Below are 19,921 nucleotides of genomic sequence, written 5' to 3'. Positions count from 1 at the left end.
AGAGAAAGCAGAAGTATCCCAGAACGTCCTAACAGGACCAACAAGATAAAGCCATCCAACCTGCGTGTATCCAACTAATACATAAGCTGTTATTTCAAATGCATTTTTCACAGAGCAACAAAACCCCATTACATCATTTAGAGGTTTCATGGAGGTCAGATGCATCAAATAGAAAAAGTGTTTGTCCAGAACGCCTTGAGGGCATTCTTTAAAACATTTGCTCAGTATGCTGAAGTATAAACATATGAGAATTTCACAAACGTTATTGACTAAAGCGAAGAGCTACAGGGAGAAAGTACAATCTCATACATGCTAGAAAAAAAACAAGGCCAACAGTAGAATCCAACAGCCAAATCCACAGGCTGCAAAATCACCAGTGCTCTGGATGGAGGTCACACTTCTAACTCAAGGGCCAGTTTTCCCTGTAACCTGAGTTCCATTTTCTGAGTTCTGTAAAATTTACACAAAGGTAAAAATAGGAGAGCTTTTACTTCCCACCTCTTTGCTGAATATTACTGCCATGGGAACGTGTTCTGCACACTGCCAGTTTCTTCTCAGATAATTTCCTATTTCTCCACTAAGCCTCTGGTTCACACATGACTCAGTTTAGCACTTCAGTGAGATAAGCATGTGCCCCACCCTATACTTAAAATTAGAAGGGCAAACTTCATCCCCTTCTTAAGAGCCTAGAATAATCAGTCATTCTCTTCAATGAAAAGTGTGCTGGATTATATCAGGAACCAACTTAATCTACTCCCTTGTCCAAGCAAGGGATGAACAACAGAAAGCTAAGCCAGCACGGGGCTGGTAACCACAGCATTCACCTATTTCTTCTAGACCCAGGGCGATAAACCCTTCCAACACAAATAACATCAAGGCAGATAAAATAGTTTAATATAGAGCGAGAACAAGTCTTGCATAAAAATAAGCAAAATATTTTTCTTAAAAAAAAAAAAAAAAGTCTGAGAACTCGTATTTAAAAGAAAAGCTGTTTGGATACTGGTCACGTAGGTGACTCATGAACGCAGGAGCTACAGCACAGCTCTAGAGGAGAGTTCAGGATGTTCTTAGCTTCTCCATCCACTAAATCCAGAGGAGGATCTGTGGAGCAAGAAAAAACCCAACACAGCAATGAGTGCTGCCCTCAGGCAGTATTAATTCAGCAAATGTCTCAAATAAACTTCCAGTCTCCCTACTATCAGAAACTTAGGAGGACGCATTCGTATTTCCAGCATCTTTTACCTGAGACTGCATCAACACATACTAACTAGATATAATTATGCTTATTCTAGAGCCTACCATCTGGAGATAGACGTGCTTTCTCTACTTGACAGGGAAACAAAGTAAAAGAAACTTGCTAGAGGTAATCCAGCAAGCCAGTGGCAGAGCCGATGAGAGAGTAACCTCAGATCTTAGTCCCGTTCTTCAACTGTAAACAAGCATCTCAATTCAGCCAGAAAGGTCCCGATTGATTTAATTCCTTGTTTCAACCTGACAACCAGAGTAGGTATTAGATTCACACACTCAGCTTGAGCACACGCATCATGTGCCTGAGAGGTGGAAAAAAAGCATGATCTAACTGGAAGTTCTCTCTTATATGAAAGATTAACCTCACTGGAAAGCACACATTCAGAGCTTGGACTTTGAGCTCTATGCAGTGCCACTGAAAAGGAAATCAGAACCAGTATGCTACTGCTACTTTCAAAGCTTGCTCTTGTAAACCATTCAACTCTATTCTGGTTCTATTTGTATTTTTAATGAAGAGTTAAGACACAAAATGGTACTTACGTGTTAGATGATCCAAAACCAAACCCTGAAAGAAATGCAAGATTAGAAAAGTAATTGTCAAAAGGTAAAATGAATGCATAAGATTTGTAGCAAATGTCCCCTCCCACGCACAGACTGTTTTGGAAAACAATGAAAGTCAAATCTCCATCTAGAAGAAAAGTGACTTGCCTCGGTTCCTAAGAAGGCTTTGCTTTCACTGCTAATCACTTGGTCCATTCATTAGTAGCAAATGCATACAATGTGCCTGGTTTATTCACCTCCCCGTGAAAATAAGAGGGCTGCTTTCTGAAGATGGAGTTTGTGCTTAACGCAAGCCAGCGGTGATGGGCAGACCACCAATGAACGTACCCCCTCCCAAAGGCTCTGTTCTCAGCCCTGTGTAAATCACTGCAGCTTCACTGAATTACATCAGATAAAAATTTGGCTATTGATGTTCTAGCTCAATTTTGCCGTGCCTACTCTTCTGACGCCCAGCCCTTACATACAGATACCCATGCATATGGTACTGAAGAGATATTCATTATTTCTCAATATTTTCCTTTCAGAAGAAAGAACAACTCCACAAAAAGGGGTGAAAAGCAATAACCTGATGAGGTGTGCAGAAGAGGAGTGATTTATTGACGTGTCACACAGCAAGTCAGCGATGGAATTATGAGATAAAGTCTGAGAAGATGCTACACCCCACCCTGCACCTCAATTCTCCAGGCCATGGTGCCTTCCCTAAAGAAGGACCAGGACCAGGCAGATTTTTGACAGGTAGCTGAGGAGTTACAACTGAGTTCCCAGGAAAATAGAGACATGGGGCCCGTTAGGTTCATTGTATTTTAGCTTCTCCTACCTCCTCCACCTGTCCCAAAAGCTGAGAATCCACTGCTTTGTGTGCCGAAACCCGTACCCTGTTGCGACAGCGACCCAAATGTTGGAGTATTTTGATTTGCCAGTGTGCCAAACGATGCTGTATTGTTACTGGTACCACCAAACCTGCAGTTTAAAGAGAAAATTTGTGTTTGCAAGCATCTTCTCACTTACACTGGAAGTTTGTCCCCCATACCCGAAATAATAACGGTGCAATCCTTAAATGAGGATACATCAAAAGAGAGAGACCGCCTGATATGAATAATTATAATTATTCATTCTGGAAACGCATTTTCTGGGTTGAGAAAGACTACTGTACATACAAATGTCTGTTCAGCTCCCATTCTTAATGTAAACCAGGCAGAAAGGCAAATACATTCATGCTTACACAGTGTACGTTTTCAAGTGCTTGGTAATACCACCTCCAACCATCAAATATATTAACTCACCCCTGTGTGTAGTTTTCACCCTTTAAGCTCAAAAGTACAGCATCATTTTGTTTCACAAACAGGGCAGCAAACACTGAATTGGTATGAGCTGCTCATGGCCAGAGCACAAAGCAGAGCCCAGATACAGAACCCACACTCCCAACTTTCAGATGATACCTTACCCACTGCCACATAAACAGTCTGCAGATTTCTCAATTCCTTTTGCTCCCCAGCCCATTTTGAACCACACACAGTTCCAGTGCTTTCTTGAAGACCCTCACCCTACCTGGCACTTCTCCCCACCACCTCTGGATTACTTCCCTAATTGCTTTTGGGGACTGAGATAAGAAATGCTTTTATATATGGAAATTAGTCTCCTTTCTCCACCCACTCTGTCCAGCTAGGCATTGTAGAGCATGTATCAGCGTGACACATTAATGACACCACAATATGCATTATGGTTCTCTGCCCCCCCTAAACTTCTCCCAGTTCTGAATGTAATAGATACACCCAAAAAAGGAGCTTCAGGTGTTTCTCTAACTTAAATTGCGCAAAATGCAGACACAATTTTTTCAAATGACAAGCTCCACTAAAGCTCTGCAACTGCACAGTGCTGCTAGTACTAACCCAGCACCAGAGCAGAGAGCTGGCCAAGTCAAATAGCGTGCCAGCTTTGCAAGACTGTGCCTCACACTAGCTCCTGTCATTTCTGACTTAGAATATGAACTGACAGCACGTTAACCCATCTCTCCATCCATCCAGGTCTAGTAGACTTCAAATTAAAAAAAACGCAAACAAGCCCCACATCAAAACATATCTCTCCAGATAAAAGACAACCCTTGTAGCAGTGTGACAAGCAATTCACCTGGTAAAGGACATCACCTCTCCTATCCCAGACACTGTCAACTGTAGACACTGCTTCCATATACAGCATTAGATACAAGGGGCAGTTCGATGACTTTGCATCTTTGGCTCTGCTAACCATCCCTTGTGCCTCTGGTTTGGCTCCTGACCTGCGTACCTTGTAGGCAAGTTCAGCTCAGAACCACAAATGTGTCTGTTTCAGGAAGGGCAGAACAAGTTTTGTAGTTCTTTTTAAAAAGAAGAAAGATGGGGAGATGTGTTTTGAACAAGAGGTTTTTACGGTGCTCCATCTCCTCAGGACTATGCCACTAAACACACAAATCATGCCTACCCGGTGAAAGGAAGTGGGGGTGAAAATAGTGACAAGGAAACTTGTGGTTCAAACTGCTTCTTTCAGTTGCAACTAGAAGAACGTGCCTGCTGAAAAATGCTAAGCATAGTAGGAGTGGAGAAAAAGCTTAAGCTTTTTTAAACAGAAAAGAGATATGAGATGCAGTCATTGCCTGGTAACAATTTAATCAAACCCATCTTGCCCAGATTTTCAGGTCTTTTGTAAAGCTCCTATACAAGACAGAATTGAGAGACACTTGAGGTTAGTTTATGAAAGCAAAACATTATTTGCTCACAAACAGTCAGAATTGCAGACTTGGAAGAAGTGTAGTGGTTTCTATTTTTTGATACCCAAGTCATTTATCAAGTGATGCAGATTTTTCAGAATTGAAGCAGCAATGAATCACATGTAAGTTAGCAGGGTGTTCTCAGGAACTCTGAGCTAATACTACACAACGTACTGGCAAGTAACTTCCCTGGATTTGGGATTTTAAAAGTTTCACTTCAAGAGAAAGGCAGAAAGGAAGTCCTGCACAGACACTACATTATACTGCAGAACTGAAGTATTGCTCAAAATTTTGTGGTGAGATTTGGATTTTCGCAAAGCTGCAGGGGAATTTTGCACACTCTTCTAAAGTTTTTAAAATCAAAATCAAATTCCTCAGGCAACTCTGAAAATAGCAGAGTGAGTCCGCACCTTTCTAATAGAGAAGAAATTTTCAACACCTCCCACAAGTTCAGCCATTAAATTCTTTCTTGAGTCTGAAGACTCCTTAAGCCAACCCCCCATTTGGATCACTGCACTGCTTGTTCTGAACCCCATTTTACCTTTAAGCTTCCATCATCATCACTGAGCACATCCAGTGTCAGTACAAAATCCTGCAGCACAATGACGGAAAGTTGGAACTTAACAAAATTTAAGTTGAGTTGAAGCTAAGTCATCCCTACAAGTGCATCCTTCTTTGCACGGATTTCATTAAGCTGCCTCTATTTTTACCCTTTCCAAAGGGACTCTCCAATCTGCTGCACCAGAGTTTAGGATGCAGCAGAACCACTGAATTGAAGCCTCCCCCAGCTCAGAGGTGCCCTAGCAGATGGTTATCTGCCTAACCTCATAGGGAATTCACAAGTTACACTTCTGGATATTCTAATGTGCCTTACATACAGGCAGTTCCTCCTGAAACTAAAGACAAACGCTTGCGAAATATGTAAACAGTAAGATTGGGAAGATATCCAGTTTCCTCTTTTCACTGGAAATTTTCCTTTTTTTAATTGGGTCTATTTGGTCTGAATGTAATTGTGGGGCGTAAAGGAACGTTGCTTGCTGGTAGTGCAATACTGAAGAAGTGCATTTGCTGCCTATTGCAGAAGCTGCTCAGTAAGGTTTGAAATTCTGAAGTATTTGCTGAACAAAACAAGGAATAACATGTTGTCTACTCTGGTGCCAAGCACAGGCTTAAAGCGTAAAGAAACAGGTAAAAACAATCAGTGTGGGATAAACACAAATCATTCTGGGAGCGCAGGCTGTTACAAGTGCTTCATCCCATCCTTCAAAGGTGAGAGAACAGCCTGAATTCTCATTAGTATCTCTAGCCCAAATCTCACAAGTGGATAAGGTGGCTAGACAGAGTCACAGATAATGATACTTACTATTTTCTTTGCTAGGCATAGTTTGTAGGCCTAGATTTGAACTCCTTAAGTGTGCACACAGAAAATAGTCCTGCATCCCCTTAGACTCTTGCAAGATGACTCACATTCCCCCCTCCACCCATCTCTAAAGCTAAAGATTCAACGTAGTAGTTTCAGAATTAAAATAAGATCATACACGTTATTTCCTCTGGGGTTAAAGTCTTTGTTTCATTCTTTTTTAAATTTTTTTTTTTTTTTTTTTTTTTTTTTTAAAAACCAACCAACCAAACCAAGGACACACTTAGAGCTTAGCAATCAATCACAGAATACACTCTTTACGTTAATGTAATGAGGTAACTAATCATAACTGTCTTTGTCATGCAAGAATATTGTTTTCCCAAACCCTGGACCCGGGTTGGCTTACCCAAATCCTCCAGCGCTGGCTGCTGCTGTACCCTCGCCGAACACTTTGCCTCCCGTTGAGCCCAGAGGGCTTGAAAAGGTTGGGGCTGAACCGAATGCTGGCACCCCTCCGAACCCAGGGGATCCCCCAAAAGTGGGAGGGCTGCCAAACACTGGAGCAGCACCGAAGCCACCTGAGCAAAACAGAGGCAAAAAAGGGACAAGAACATCATGTAAACAACAATACAAAAAGAGACAACAAAAAATAGATTTCAAGTAGACAATCTCCATAATGGGGCTGTTCATCTTATCATATGGACACAGCATTATTTATAAAACTAACTGCCACAAAGCTTCCAAACTGCAGGGCATTTTGTTACAAAAGACATGGATAAGAAAAGTGCCTGAATGCATGCAAAAAACCTACAACCGAATTAAGAGCCTATCCAGAAGAAAACCACCTTCTGGGTCTCTCAAACGTTTGAGCACAGGATCAACTCAATCCCCCGAGCTGTACTAGAAGGTGCCAATATATCATACATGCTTGCACACTGTGAAGGAATCTCTACTTGCTTTATATAAAAAATCCCAGTATCTTAATTGAGATAGCAAGTGTGTACGATAATCAAGTTATAGTAAAAATACATACAACAGATGCTTTTATTATTATTAAAAGACAGACATATCCATCCTTCATCATAAAATTAGCACTCCTTACCAGAAAAAAAAGCTTAGCTTATGTAGTCAGTTTTAAAGTAAAGCTCTGCTTATCTCCGTTTAAATAAGTTACTATCCAAAAGAGCTGCAGATAACAATGCAGATAAAGGTCAGCTTTGTGAACATTTGCTGCTGTGCTTTGGTAGCAGTGTTTTGCCCTGGCTTCTAATCTAAAGCTCCGGAAGGACATACAAGTGTCCTGCGGACAGAACTTCACGCATGCAAGTGCTTACACTGGAAAAACTCCCCAGTGCAATGGGCAAGTCTCCCCCAACTCTTAAGATCAGAGATTAGACAGCAAGCTTGTTTTTTAGGTGCTCCAGTGATGCAAACAGATTCAGGAAGTAGGGTATTATCTAATCCTGGTTTAAGTGGTGGAAACTAAGATGCAATGATTAAATGCCAGGTCAGCGGAACTGCATGATTCCTGCAGGGAATCAAGAACTGAATTCTGCTCTTGGCAATTGCTATTTGGGGTTTAGCTGCCTTCTGCAGCTCTGTATGGACTTCTACCCAGATTATTTTATTCTATGTTCATCTGCTGATATTATTGGCCTGTTTCTAACTGACACTGTGGAACATGAAGGACACCTGCCCTTCTGTGTGACTAGGGATGACGATGGGATACCACCACACATTTTAATACCCTGGGTGAAATTCTAGTCCATGTCAAGGTAATGGATACTGTTTGGCTGTAAACACAAAAGGTCTGGAAAAAATAAATGCTAGGGCTGAATTATTTAAACACAGATCAGATATCTTGTTACCTCTATCTCTAGGAAGTTACGAGTATTTATCACAGGGGCTGTGGCTTTGCTCGGCATACACTCTCTTTTGCAATGCACGTTAAATAGTGGAGAAAGGAAAGTGAAGCACATAAATAGTGAAAACAGGACAAAGGGGGATTCAAATCAAGTAAACCCTTCCACTGCAGTTGGGAGAGGAAAACACACGATTCATTTCAATATTTAGTAAATATAACCAGAGGAGGGAAGGATCTGAGGGGCTCTGTGTGAGTGGATGTGCCTTCTGCAGAAACCTCTTGAAAATCCTATCTTGAGAAGAATTTTGAAACCAAAATAATTAAAAAGAAGGAAAGAGTCACTGGGCGAACAAACAAAAAAAAAAAAAAAAAACCACCAACAAAAAAAGGAACTTCCTTCAGCAATGCCTTTCTCCTCCTCTAGGAAAAATAAAAATAATGGATGGGAGGTATGCGTGACACAAGAATCTCCGTCCACTACCAAGCAGAATGCAATACTAGAGAGCCACCTTACAAATGGCTGCTGGACCTGATAGCATCATCATTATGCTCTCAGCCACTTCACTAACACAAGGGCACAGCTACTGTCAAAGCAGAGAGTGCTTCCTCTCAAAGGATTGCTTCTCCAAAGGGAGTTCTTATGCACCACTGTCTCAAGACAACTTCAAGGATGACCAAGCCTCCCCCGCTTCTGCCACTGATGAAGCTTCAATAGACACGCTTGGAGCGGAACACCTATCTTCAATGTTCACTGTAAGAATGGTCTGAGGATAGAGGAGAAAAGCTTTGCTCTGCCTGACCCCTTGGGACTCCATTTTTGCCTGGTAATTAACAAAATGAACATTTTTCCATTCAGTTCTAATGAACATACCACAGTCACCCCTACTTTTGTGGCTCACTCTTTTGGCAGATGACAGTAAAAATAAAAGTGTTTTTGTGAAATTGCCAATATTTGATTCAATTAACTCAATTGACAGAGGGAACAACCGCACAGCCACAGAAGAAAGTATGATGACAGGTCAGACTGGCTTCAAAAGAGAAGGACCTGAAGCATGCCTGATAAGAATTTTATGAGGAAGCTTTCTCATTGCAGACACCTGTGCATTCACTCACTTGAAGAAATGGGGACAAAAAGGGCTAAAAAACCCAGAGTGAAGTTTGGAAGACAATATTGCAAGGAAGCATCTAAAATAAGAAAAATTTATTCAGTTCAATGTTCTGTAGTCTTCATTGTATGGTACATAAGACCAGAACTAATTCACACAGCACTCTGCTCTTAAACTGCAACAGGAATTTCTGAAACGAACGCCTGAAAATGTAGTTTACTGGATACTTTTCTGCACAAGAGATTGTAAATCTCTGCCTTAAATCCACCAGCTAAAGTTCCATTCACTAAGCCATTAGTTATTTTTTATTTGTTGTTCAGAGACAATTCCTTTACATGTACTGAGTCCAGCCTGTAGACATCTAAATGGTAAAATACTCTACTACATATCTCACAGACAAGTGTGGGTGTTCACAGTGGGTGGATTAACAAAGTACCTGCTTTGTTTGGGCTGGAGAATCCAAAGCCTTGAGATGCCACGCTTCCACCACCAGAGCTGAAAGTGCCCGTAGGCTTCTGCTCTCCAAAAGATGAGCTGCCAAATCCAAAAGTCTTTGCTCCGCTGTTTCCAAATAAGCTAGAAGAATCTGGGGGGGATGAAGAATACTTGTGAAGCTCATAACAGACAATATTCTGCATCATACTTCATTAACGGGATCAGGAGAAAGTGAAACACCTTTTACTTCCCCAACCCCCAAGCACAAAATGAACACCAAATTGAAAACTGCACTCTGCAGAGAAGCTGAAGTTTTCCCCTATTACTAAAGGGCTTTGGAGCTCCACCAAGATCCTTTCTGGATCTGATGGACCACTAACAACCCTTTATTGCTGCAATCTAGCAAATCACAGTGATGGATGATTGGTTTAGTTGCACCCTGTGCCGCAGTGAGAAATCACAGAAGTTAGAATCAGTCTCTCTTGACAACACAAATATCAGTCCACCACAAATTAAGGACTCTCAGCTATTTTGGCAATGGCCAGTATTTCTTAACATGACTATCTGACAGGACCTTAAAGTAGGAGCCAAACTTTTCCAGCCTTAATGAGAAATATCTCAAGTTTTCATCTTTCACAAGGCTACACAGAGTTTTAGCATCTAGTGGCAGGACACAGAATAACCAAAGCTTTTCCCTGCTGGACCATCTGTTTTATTTCATCACAAAATCCAGCGCTGCAATAAAGGAGGACTAAATTAGCAAGGTTAGAGAACTGACCTCAACCATTAATCCCAATGGATCATTAAAGATGTAATAAAAGAAATGGATTTGCTCTCCCAAGACTTGAAGTGCTACTTCTAGCCACTTGCAGCTCATTCTACAGCTTTCCTTTGTTCCTCTACTTTCACATCTTAGCCACTGCTTCCCCTTCTTTGTGCTTTCTACCTGCTGGACTCCACCCCTTCTGCTTTCCCTTTCTGCCAAACCCAAGTCACAGGTGAGGAAATAACGAAGCTGGGCAGTCATTAAGTGAAAGCCAAAGTTAAGGAATCATTAGGAGTAGCTTTTGTGACATACAAATGTATGTAACAAGCGCAGATCTGCAATAGCTGCACACAAAAGGCACGAGAGCGCCTGCTAGTATTTCAAACTAATTGCTACAGGCAACAATGGCATACATGCATCTCAGCTCAAATTTTAGAGTGTTACTAAGACCTGTTAGCCCAGAAAACTCAAGAGTAATGTGTTTTTAACTTGACTCTGGCATTTTAAAAAAAAAGTCTTTACACTAATAGACAGTGATTGATTCTTGCCTTTACAGTTAATCCTTTATACCTTCTACAAAAAAAAATTCTAATAGTCCCTTAAAGTCCCTGATTCAAAGGAACCTGCGGGTAGCTTTAATGTATTCTTAACTACTTTTCATGCCTCCTTTTGTGGGCTTGGTTGGCTGAGCAAGAAGCAACATGTGGGAGGGCTGGTGTGGCACCTCACGTGCAGATTGATTTAGCTAAAACACACATGGGGACTGATGCCTTTTAGCTGACAACTGAAGCAAAAGAAAGGATAAGTGCTGAGTCCCTCCTCCCAAGGAGGGCTTTAACACAATTCCTCTCATCTACCCAGCTTTCATGATGCTTGTATGAGTTTATCTGTAAGAGACCTACCCTATCAAAACTGGATAAAAACTGATAAAAGGAACTCTATAATTCTGCTTCCTTACCAAAACAGATTACATCCCCAAACCAACCACTGAGCATATTTATTTTTCTTTACTACATCCATGTGCCTGAAAAAATTCACATCACCTCCTAGACACAAAAAATGACTGAGAGCTTAACCATATATTACAGCAAATTTTGATAAAATATCTTGCATATGGTGCATATAGATAGCAGTTTCCTCAGCCTTGTCCTAAGAATGGCTATCCATTACATATTTGTTAACTTGGTTTCTCTTGAGCATAGAATTCTTAACAATTTTTACCGTGTTAGGGCAGATACGAAACAATTAAACCTTTCTAACTTCCAACAAGTTGGAAGCAGAAATTCAGTGACAAAAATTCAGAATATTCATTTTTAAAGAAGCATTTGGCCAAGAATTCCATACAGAATATAGATATTCTTCACACTTCTTGCATCTGCTTGTTTGTTTCAACGGCTTCCCTACTTGTTTTCCATAAATCTAAAAGAAAAATTCCGGATTACACATCATGCATACTCTCTGTCTCTGTTACCACCAGAAGCCTTTCATGTCAACACAGAATTTACTCAAAGACGATTAACGGCAGAAAAGCAGATGGGATCACAAAAGCAGATGGAAATCACAGCACATTTTGTATTCTTGTTTTGTTCACTTACTCTGGGAAGCTGCAGATCCAAATCCTCCACTGGAGGAACTGAAGGGATTCTTATTGGCTGCATCCTGACTTGGCTTTCCTCCCAAACCACTGAAGAAGCCTCCATCTCTCCCACCACTTCCAGCTCCAAACAAGCCTCCACTGGAAGAAGATGGCTGCTAGAACACAAAAAGGACAAAAAAAGGATTTAAGCAAAGTCAAAGCAGCACATGCCCCCAAGGCCGATTTTTCTGTCGGGCCTGTTCCTCTGGATGTATGAAGGGGCTGATGCACCAACAAGCAATTACCTTCCAACATGTAATACAATGAAATTAAGTCCATCTTAAACCTTGTCTATGGTACAAAATAATATCTTTGAAACTTGCCCTACGCTGTCCACTTAGCATGGAATAAAGGCAGGTGACTTACTACATCTCTGTCTTATCTTGCATGCGATAAAATGTTTGTCTCTGCATACCCCTTGAAAGACATTCACACAGATGCTGCTTTGGTGCCCAGTACCAGCAAGTACCATCTTCGGTACAGACTGGGACACTTTTTACTGAGCATGTCAGGGTTTTTTTTTTTTAGTTTGGGGTTTTTTATATGTGGGGTTTTTTATTTATTTATTTTATTTTTAACACTGTATCAGAAACAGGTAGGGAACCCTGAACAAGTTCACCACACGTAACGGTCCCTTGTTTCTACAAAAGCAATAAATACTTACCTGGCCGAAGACAGTGCCTCCAGTATTAGCCGCTTGCCCAAACACAGAACCTGTGTTACTAGAACCAAAACCTGCTAAGAAAAGAAAGGAAAATAAACCACCAGAACTATCACTAGGGTATAAGACAGTTCAGGCAGGTGACGCTAGTCCAGAACAGGGAAAGGACAGGTCTCCCATGCCAAAACACAGGGATACAAATGATGTTACTAAATGTATCTAGGTTGGACAAATTTGAAGTATGTGCCAACACAGAAATAATAAATTCCATTGAAAGTTTATTTGAAAGTCATTCTCCTTATCTCTTCGGCCAACTTAAAAACAAACAGAAAATAAAAGGCCTTTTCACTTGTGGGATTGTTGCTAACGATGTAAGAGAACTGAATTTCTGTTAACATTGCTATAATAATGCTGCAAGTCACGAACAAGCACTGTAGCATTCTGATTTCCCTTGTGCAGGGAGGATCTGAGCTTTGTTACCCAAAGATTCCTGCTATAGATAATGAAATGTTTTGATTAAAAAAAAAAAAAAAAAGAACTCCTCATTCCATTTCCCAGTTCACTTAAATGTGCGTTTTGTAATAAAACTTGCATTTCTATAATTAGGAACACCTTACTCAAGCAGAGTTCACTTCCCCCAGTTTAACTATTCTGTGTTACTGTAGTTAAAATGAGCAAGCAGTTTGCCTACAGTGCCATAATTTTTAATTAAATGAGCCTAATTAGTTTTTCTTCCTTGGAAATACATGTTCCCTATTATTACTATGTACTTTTCACAATTCCCTGGGAGCTCTCTGAAGATTGTACAAGACAAAAAAAAACCCAACAATATATTGCAGCAACGTGGAGAACAAAAGGACACCGTCAAGGAAGGTTCGGTCTGTGCAAGTATTCAATTTAACTGTGGAGCCAGGTAGCTGATGGTCATGTTACCGCTATATTTAATTTCGAGATGTTTCCAAGCGCAAAAGCAGATTTAACACATTAGTTCCTTGCTAACCCATCACTTTGAGGGCTTAAATTGTTTTTGCCATCCCAGATCACGATACGGTACTATACCTGGCACATACATCCACCGTTGCACATGCTCAGTGCAGCCCACTGAAGAGGTGCTGCATCTGTATTCATTGCCTTGATTATGGTCTCAGAGCTGCCTTGCCACTTCAATGTAACAATTTACAACAACATACCAGTTTAAGATCTTGTACACTATGCTGAACCCAACCCACTTATTGTGCAACAGGGAGGACAATACATAATTCAAAATTGAGTCAAGGTAGACTTGTAAGTATAAAATGAATGCAAGATGGGACTGAAAAGGCTACATTCAGAGGCCTACTGATGAATAGTGAAGCAGAGCAAAAGCTTCTTTGGTCTCCAACATTAGCCTCCCCCTCACACACACTGCAGCTCCTATTCTTCCTAATTGAAAAAAAACAACCAACCAAAAACTATCAAGTGCCATAGGGGAAAAAAAAGGGCATTAAAAAACATTCTACTTTCCACACCAATATACTGCTCTCTTTCCTTCAGCCAGACAGCGCTGCAGGGATATCGCATCTCCCTGCGGTTTGTTCTTACCTGAAGCTTGGCAGAAGCTGAACCCAGCAGACGATGTTGTAGTAGTAACGGCAGCGGTGTTACCAAAGACAGATCCCCCTTGCCCAAAGCCGGTGTTCTGCCCAAACACTGGAGCGTTGCTTTGTCCAAACAACCCACCTCCAGTGCTGGCAGATGGCTGTCCAAAGGAAAAGGAGCTGGCACTGTTGGTGCTAGCCGGTGCTCCAAAAACATTGCCACTGCTCGAGGCTGCTGTGAAAGCCGCTGGCTGGCCAAAGGCTGGTACTGTCCCAAACCCAGACTGGCTAAAGGTAAAGCCACCTGAAGAACTGCTCGCTGGTTGCCCAAAGGTTGGTGCTTGTCCAAAGGCTGGCTGACCAAAGCCCCCAGTAGTGGTGGTGCCAAAAGCAGAAGTACCAAAGCCTGAACTGGCAGCCTGTGTAGTAGCGGTGGCAGTGGACAAGGTACTGGTGGTGAGTTGCCCAAACAGAGAGGATGCTGTGGTACCTGCTGGTAGTTGTCCAAAAACAGGTGGTGTGGATGGAGTGGCAGCTGTATCACCAGCAGGCTGGCTAAACGCTGAGCCAGAAGAGCTGGAACTTGGAGGCTGAGAGAACACTGAAGAGCCTGCAGAAGTGGGGGCAAATACAGAGGTACCAACAGCTGGACTCTGAACGCTTGTAGTAACATCAGAGGTAGCAGCCAACGCACTTGTGGCGTCTGCAGGAGAGGCAACGTTTGTTGTAGAGGTTGTCGCTGAGACATTCTGATCTGGTGGGGCAGATGTAGAGACAGTAGGAGGCACCGGTGCCTTCAAATCACTTGTGGAGGCAGGAGTAGCAACGGCATCAGGGGGAGGTGCTGCCGATGCAGTGCCAGAGCCCGCAGAGACTGTGTCCCCAGCTGCGGCCTGGGGTAAAGCAGGTTCTTTAACGGATTCTGAAAGCTGTATCTGTGGCTGTGGTGACTGCGTCGTTGGAGGTGAAGACCCAGCTGCTACAGCTTCACTTTCAGATGGCTTTTCTGACACCGATGGTAATTTGGCATCCCCTGCACCCTTATTAGAAGTTGCAGCAGGGACAGCAGTTTGTGATGAATTCAAGAAACTTCCAAATGAGAGGGATGTTGAAGCAGACAGAGTGGAAGGGGTAGAGGTGGATGTGCTCATACTGTTTGCTTGCTGAATACCAAATGAAAAGGTGGGTTTGTTGCCACTAGAGCCTCCAAGATTAAATACTCCAGAAGACCCTGTGTTGGTTATCTGAACATTGCCAAAGAGACTGCCTGTGGCACTAGTGCTGATGGATGTCGATGCCGTGCCAGCCGACGTGACTGATGTTGAAGCAGCTTCTCCAGCTTTTCCTAATGACAGGGGAGTACCAAAAGTAAACCCAGAAGGTATTGTAGATACTTTAGTTGACTGCGCTCCTGCAACACTGGTAGATGGTGCTTTAGTGGTGGTCTTGGCATTATCATCTACTTGACCAACCCGTAGTCCTGAGAAGCTCCCAAGAGTTTCCCCAGCCAGGTTGCTCTGAAACAAGTGATCTCCTGGTTTAGACGGAGGGATATCCAGCTTGCCAGAGGCTGTGGAGGGAGCAGAAGCTGTTGTTGCAGCAGGTTTGTTTGACTGGGTGCCATCTGCTGAGGAGCTATTTCCTACCAAGGCTCCTGGAACACTTGCTGGTTTGAGGGACCCAAAAGCAAAGGAGCTCTCAGGAACTACTCCAAATTTGGAACCCCCAGCAAGCGAAAATGAATCTGTCTGGGTGGACTCTTTAGCAGGGGCTGTCAGTGAGAGAGACAGAATTTACAAATTGACTTACAGTATGCAAAGCTCATTTAACATTCTTACAATAATAGCATACTTTAGTGCTTCACAGATCATTAGACAGTGCTCTTGCCTCAAAACTATAAAGCTTCTTACCATCAGGTAACTGCCACTTCCATGTGCATTCAGGAGACAACAGTGACACCTGAAGCCTTTATGGACAGGGTTGCAGTGACAAACACTGTTACTTTCATATCATAGCCTCCACTTAACCATCCTTCTCTTTGAGTACAGACAATTTCAGCCTTTGGCTCCTACCTCTTTTTCAACAGTTTGATAAAAACACAAAAGACCTGGTTTACTATAGACCGTCTGCTATTAACACCATTTTCATCCCTTCTTACTTGGTTTAGCTAAACAATTCCTGACGTTCACTACAGAACTCTGTTTAAACCACTGGTTCAGAATGGAGTTTGGGTCACAAAAATACTTTCTGGCACTTGAAAAGTCTTCTACAGAATCAAATCTTTCTTTACAAATTCAGCTATTTATAGACCACTGGCCAGTTTCTATGTTTCAGCTTTGAAAGACTAGAGAAGAGCTCTTCACATGTAATTGCCAAGACAGCTCCACTTATAAGATATACTGAGGTCCAACAGTGTGAAACCACTGAAGTTTTAAGGGAGACCGGACTAGTTTTATTTATGTTTTATATTATATTGTAATTTCATTTCTGAGCACCAAACACACACAAATTCTGACTTGAAGACATTGCGTTGGTGTTTGGGTTATGGGTTGATTTGGACAAGGTACAGGAAATCTGCATGGAGATCAAATAACAAAGAGCAAAAGCTTCTTAGCACAGCTGGTATTATCCTTGTGTTTTACCCTATATTTAAGTATATTAGTAACTGACACTGAATAACGTAGCATTTGTTTCCTCCTGAGGCACTGAAATTGCTTCTGTTCTTCCATCACCAGCTAACAGAGGCAAAGGTGCTCCTAGTGTTTCATGGAGCAGCTTGAAGTAACTGCCCTCACGCAACACTGTGGTTTACAAATCTGTCTCCCACACCTCCCACTCCTCCTTTAATCAGCGTTAATTACCTAACCTTTTAAGTTAACTGAATCTTCAAGTTTTAAGCCAAGTTATTTCTCTCTGCTTAATGTCAACAGAGTATTAGTAGCATTGCTGTGGCTGTGATGGTCTACGGATACAAGCAAGAATTATAAGAGGCGCTATCTTTTATTAGGGCAACCAATAACATTGGAAGTGAGTTCTTGATCATACAATCTCTTTTGCAAGACTGAAATTAGAGGCAGAGAACTTGAAGAATATTAGAAAGCAGATGGATCAGTCTCCTTTTTCCAGACTGGACAAATACAGTCTACCTATGAAATGGAAAGGCAGCCTATATATTGCCAACTCAATTTTAGAAGTAATACAAAGCCATCCCAAGCATTCCCCTCCCCTTACTAAATGCTCATTCCACTTAATGACAGCTTTCTATGTCAGGCCACCTTGGCAACTTCAAATCTGCAGATTAAAGACAGCAAAGGAAATGACTACAGGTTACCCTTTTCATAAACTAGTACCTCCTAGATGTTCTTGGCAGCAAGTATTTTGCTTACTCTTAATTGAAAGGCAGGTGGCCTAGATTTCTGTGCATTACAGGGCATAATCCAGCATATATATAATGCTATTGCAGCTACTGCAATTTTAATAATAGAACTGCAACACAAAACAAGAACCAAACGAATTAGGATCAGTAAGCATTCTCTTAGCAGAGAAGAGATGTTGTTTGCACACTCTTCCAAACTAACCTTGCGAGGAAGCGAGGCTGGGAAGCGCTGGTGATGAAGCAGCTGATGTGACAACACCAAAATTAAATCCAGACCTAATAGGAAAGAGGAGAAAGGGAAAAAATAACACTTAGTTCAAAGTGTTGAAACTTCCGTCCCCATGATTAACACAACTTCGAGACTCAGATTTCCAGTACAGACTTGCACAAAGTCAGGCACACAGGCACAAGAACAGTTTCTCCAACAACAAAACAGGCAGAGAGAAGCATGAACGCAGACTGGGCTCCATTTGTTTCCTCTCTGGCAAGGCTTCTAGAGGGTTAAAGAGAGTTCAAAGTTCTTTTGACCATCCCTCATCTTCCCATATTCTTTCCTTTCTGCTGTATATTTCTTCCCCATTCAGCTCAGCAGCGGAACAGCAAGCACCAAATCCTCATAGCTTTTGGGAGACCAGCAAGAGCAGAAGCCACAGTGGTGACTACAGTTTATTTAAAAGAGCTAAAAGCTAAGAGACAGTGCATGTACAAAAGGGAATAAATGGATACTACCACCCGTCAAAAAGTAGATCACTCATAGCAAAACAGAAATTAAAAGTTTCAATGACCGAAAACATGCTGTCTTGCATAAATACTGTTATCTTTCATAATGAGCACTGGGGTCCTCCAGAGACCTTCATTCCCTGAGGCTTTTTAAGCTTCCTTTGATTCTCAAAGACCAGCTGCTGATACAGAAGTCAGGCTGCGTAACTAAGACATCACTGACAACAACACTGTATTTAGCATATGGTTTACAGACTGAGGGACTGCAGCCTGGGACAAAGGCAGGGTTTGTTTGCTTTTTGAATCTGAATTTCCATCTCTCAAAAAGACTATTTTAGCCCTTTGAAGAGCACAGCAAGGCATATGGGTAGCATCCACTTGACAAACTTGCAGAGAAATGGTTAAGACTGAAAGAAACCAGCCATTTGAAAGTATGCGTGTTCAGAAATACTTAATGTTACCCACTTCATAAAGAGAAATTCTCTTAGATAGGTAAACATGCAGAATTGCAAAAAATCATTCCTAAGAAGTCATCCCTCTCCCCCAAACATAAGATACGATCAAAGAAATATTCTTGTCACCCCTGAAAAAACACTCCATAAGAGAGATTTCAGAATAACTGTATGTTCATAACACGCACCTTTGTGTTATTGTTATGCAACAGCAATTACCAGATGGCATGGGGACTCTCTAGTCACCTTCATGAACAGACTACTTTTCAAGCCAAAACATGGAATTTGTTCTCTTGTACTAAAATAAACAATTCAGCAAGTTTGACCATCAGCACAAATTTTAAGTCCTAATTGGGAATTCCACCACTTCTGTCTCTCAAACCTCTGACAGCATTTGAAACCCATATATGTATGCCCAGGTTAGAAAACCCAACATCATTCTCTTTGGAATCCATCTTCAGAGGTGACAGGTGTTAATATGACCACGCTCAGGTTCTTTCTTTTTCTCTGGGAGCAGAAGCTTCTAGTGTTCAACCTCTTCTCCTGCTGCTGTAAAACCAAAGTTCATTCTCACATGCCTCTGCACAACTTGCTAGGGACGATTTTCCTGCTACTGCTCTTTGTTCACTAAATAAAGAACAAGGTTGAAAACTAGCTATGGTCTGCCTCTTTCCTCTTCCTTAACCCCAACATACAAGACACAGCATAAACGTTCTCTGACTCTATGGGAAGTGGTGACGTGCACTCAAAGACAGTCAGTGAACCCAGTGCATCAAACCATGAGTGGGTGCTTTAACGACAGTCATATTGCTCTAATCTCAAATCATCACCCAATGATGAGAAATACCAGTACACACAGCATATGATTTGTTCAATAGTCCACTATAGATAAACCTGAAAAGAAAGCCAGTCATTATTTACTCTTGATGACTTACAGACTGAAAAATCTCAAAGCAACATGATACTGTGTCAAATTCTCACAGACCTTCAGACCTCACTCAGGCAGGCTTTCACAAAGAAGAAGGTCTTCCGAGAACTCCGGTGCAACCCCTGCCCTCTCAATCTAACATTGGCAGGTGCCACTTTACAGTATTATGCAGCTTGTAGGTAACACTTGCTGTAACAGCCAATACTCATATTTAACATCAACTACGAAGAAATCTTAACGTTCATACAGACCCCACAGAAGAAAATGAGAATGCTTTGTTAAGCTGTGCCGTCGTTGCTGGTACTGATGTCACTGTAGAAGAAGCCACAGCTGTAACTGTTTTTACTGTCCCTTGTCCTGTAAGTTAAAAGAACAAGCATTACAAAAAAAGAAAAAAGCACCTTGTCATCCAACTATCAGAAAAGGAAGGAATAGTTTGCGCACACAGTCTGCAATTTTATCAATTGGAAGCAAAGCTTTTTTACCAC

The 19,921-nt window shown here is 41.7% G+C and overlaps 1 protein-coding gene across 1 annotated transcript in view; it reads right to left on the bottom strand.

Annotated features, from left to right (window-relative positions):
- Positions 1 to 98: 98 nt before the first annotated feature.
- Positions 99 to 19,921, bottom strand: part of NUP214 (nucleoporin 214) — a 44,792-nt gene continuing 24,969 nt past the window's right edge. The window contains exons 26-35 of the mRNA XM_035898240.1: positions 19,685 to 19,790; positions 17,536 to 17,609; positions 13,962 to 15,728; positions 12,384 to 12,457; positions 11,679 to 11,835; positions 9,319 to 9,468; positions 6,319 to 6,490; positions 2,627 to 2,769; positions 1,789 to 1,813; positions 99 to 1,101 (exon numbers count right to left, since the gene is read on the bottom strand). Of these exons, the coding sequence (XP_035754133.1) occupies positions 1,068 to 1,101; positions 1,789 to 1,813; positions 2,627 to 2,769; positions 6,319 to 6,490; positions 9,319 to 9,468; positions 11,679 to 11,835; positions 12,384 to 12,457; positions 13,962 to 15,728; positions 17,536 to 17,609; positions 19,685 to 19,790 (2,702 nt within the window). The 3' untranslated portion in view covers positions 99 to 1,067. The remainder of the gene's footprint in view (positions 1,102 to 1,788; positions 1,814 to 2,626; positions 2,770 to 6,318; positions 6,491 to 9,318; positions 9,469 to 11,678; positions 11,836 to 12,383; positions 12,458 to 13,961; positions 15,729 to 17,535; positions 17,610 to 19,684; positions 19,791 to 19,921) is intronic.

This window comes from Egretta garzetta, unplaced genomic scaffold, assembly GCF_000687185.1.
Source record: "Egretta garzetta isolate BGI_Z169 unplaced genomic scaffold, ASM68718v1 scaffold497, whole genome shotgun sequence".
Lineage (NCBI taxonomy): Eukaryota > Metazoa > Chordata > Aves > Pelecaniformes > Ardeidae > Egretta > Egretta garzetta.
This window is presented reverse-complemented; position numbering and strand designations above follow the sequence as displayed.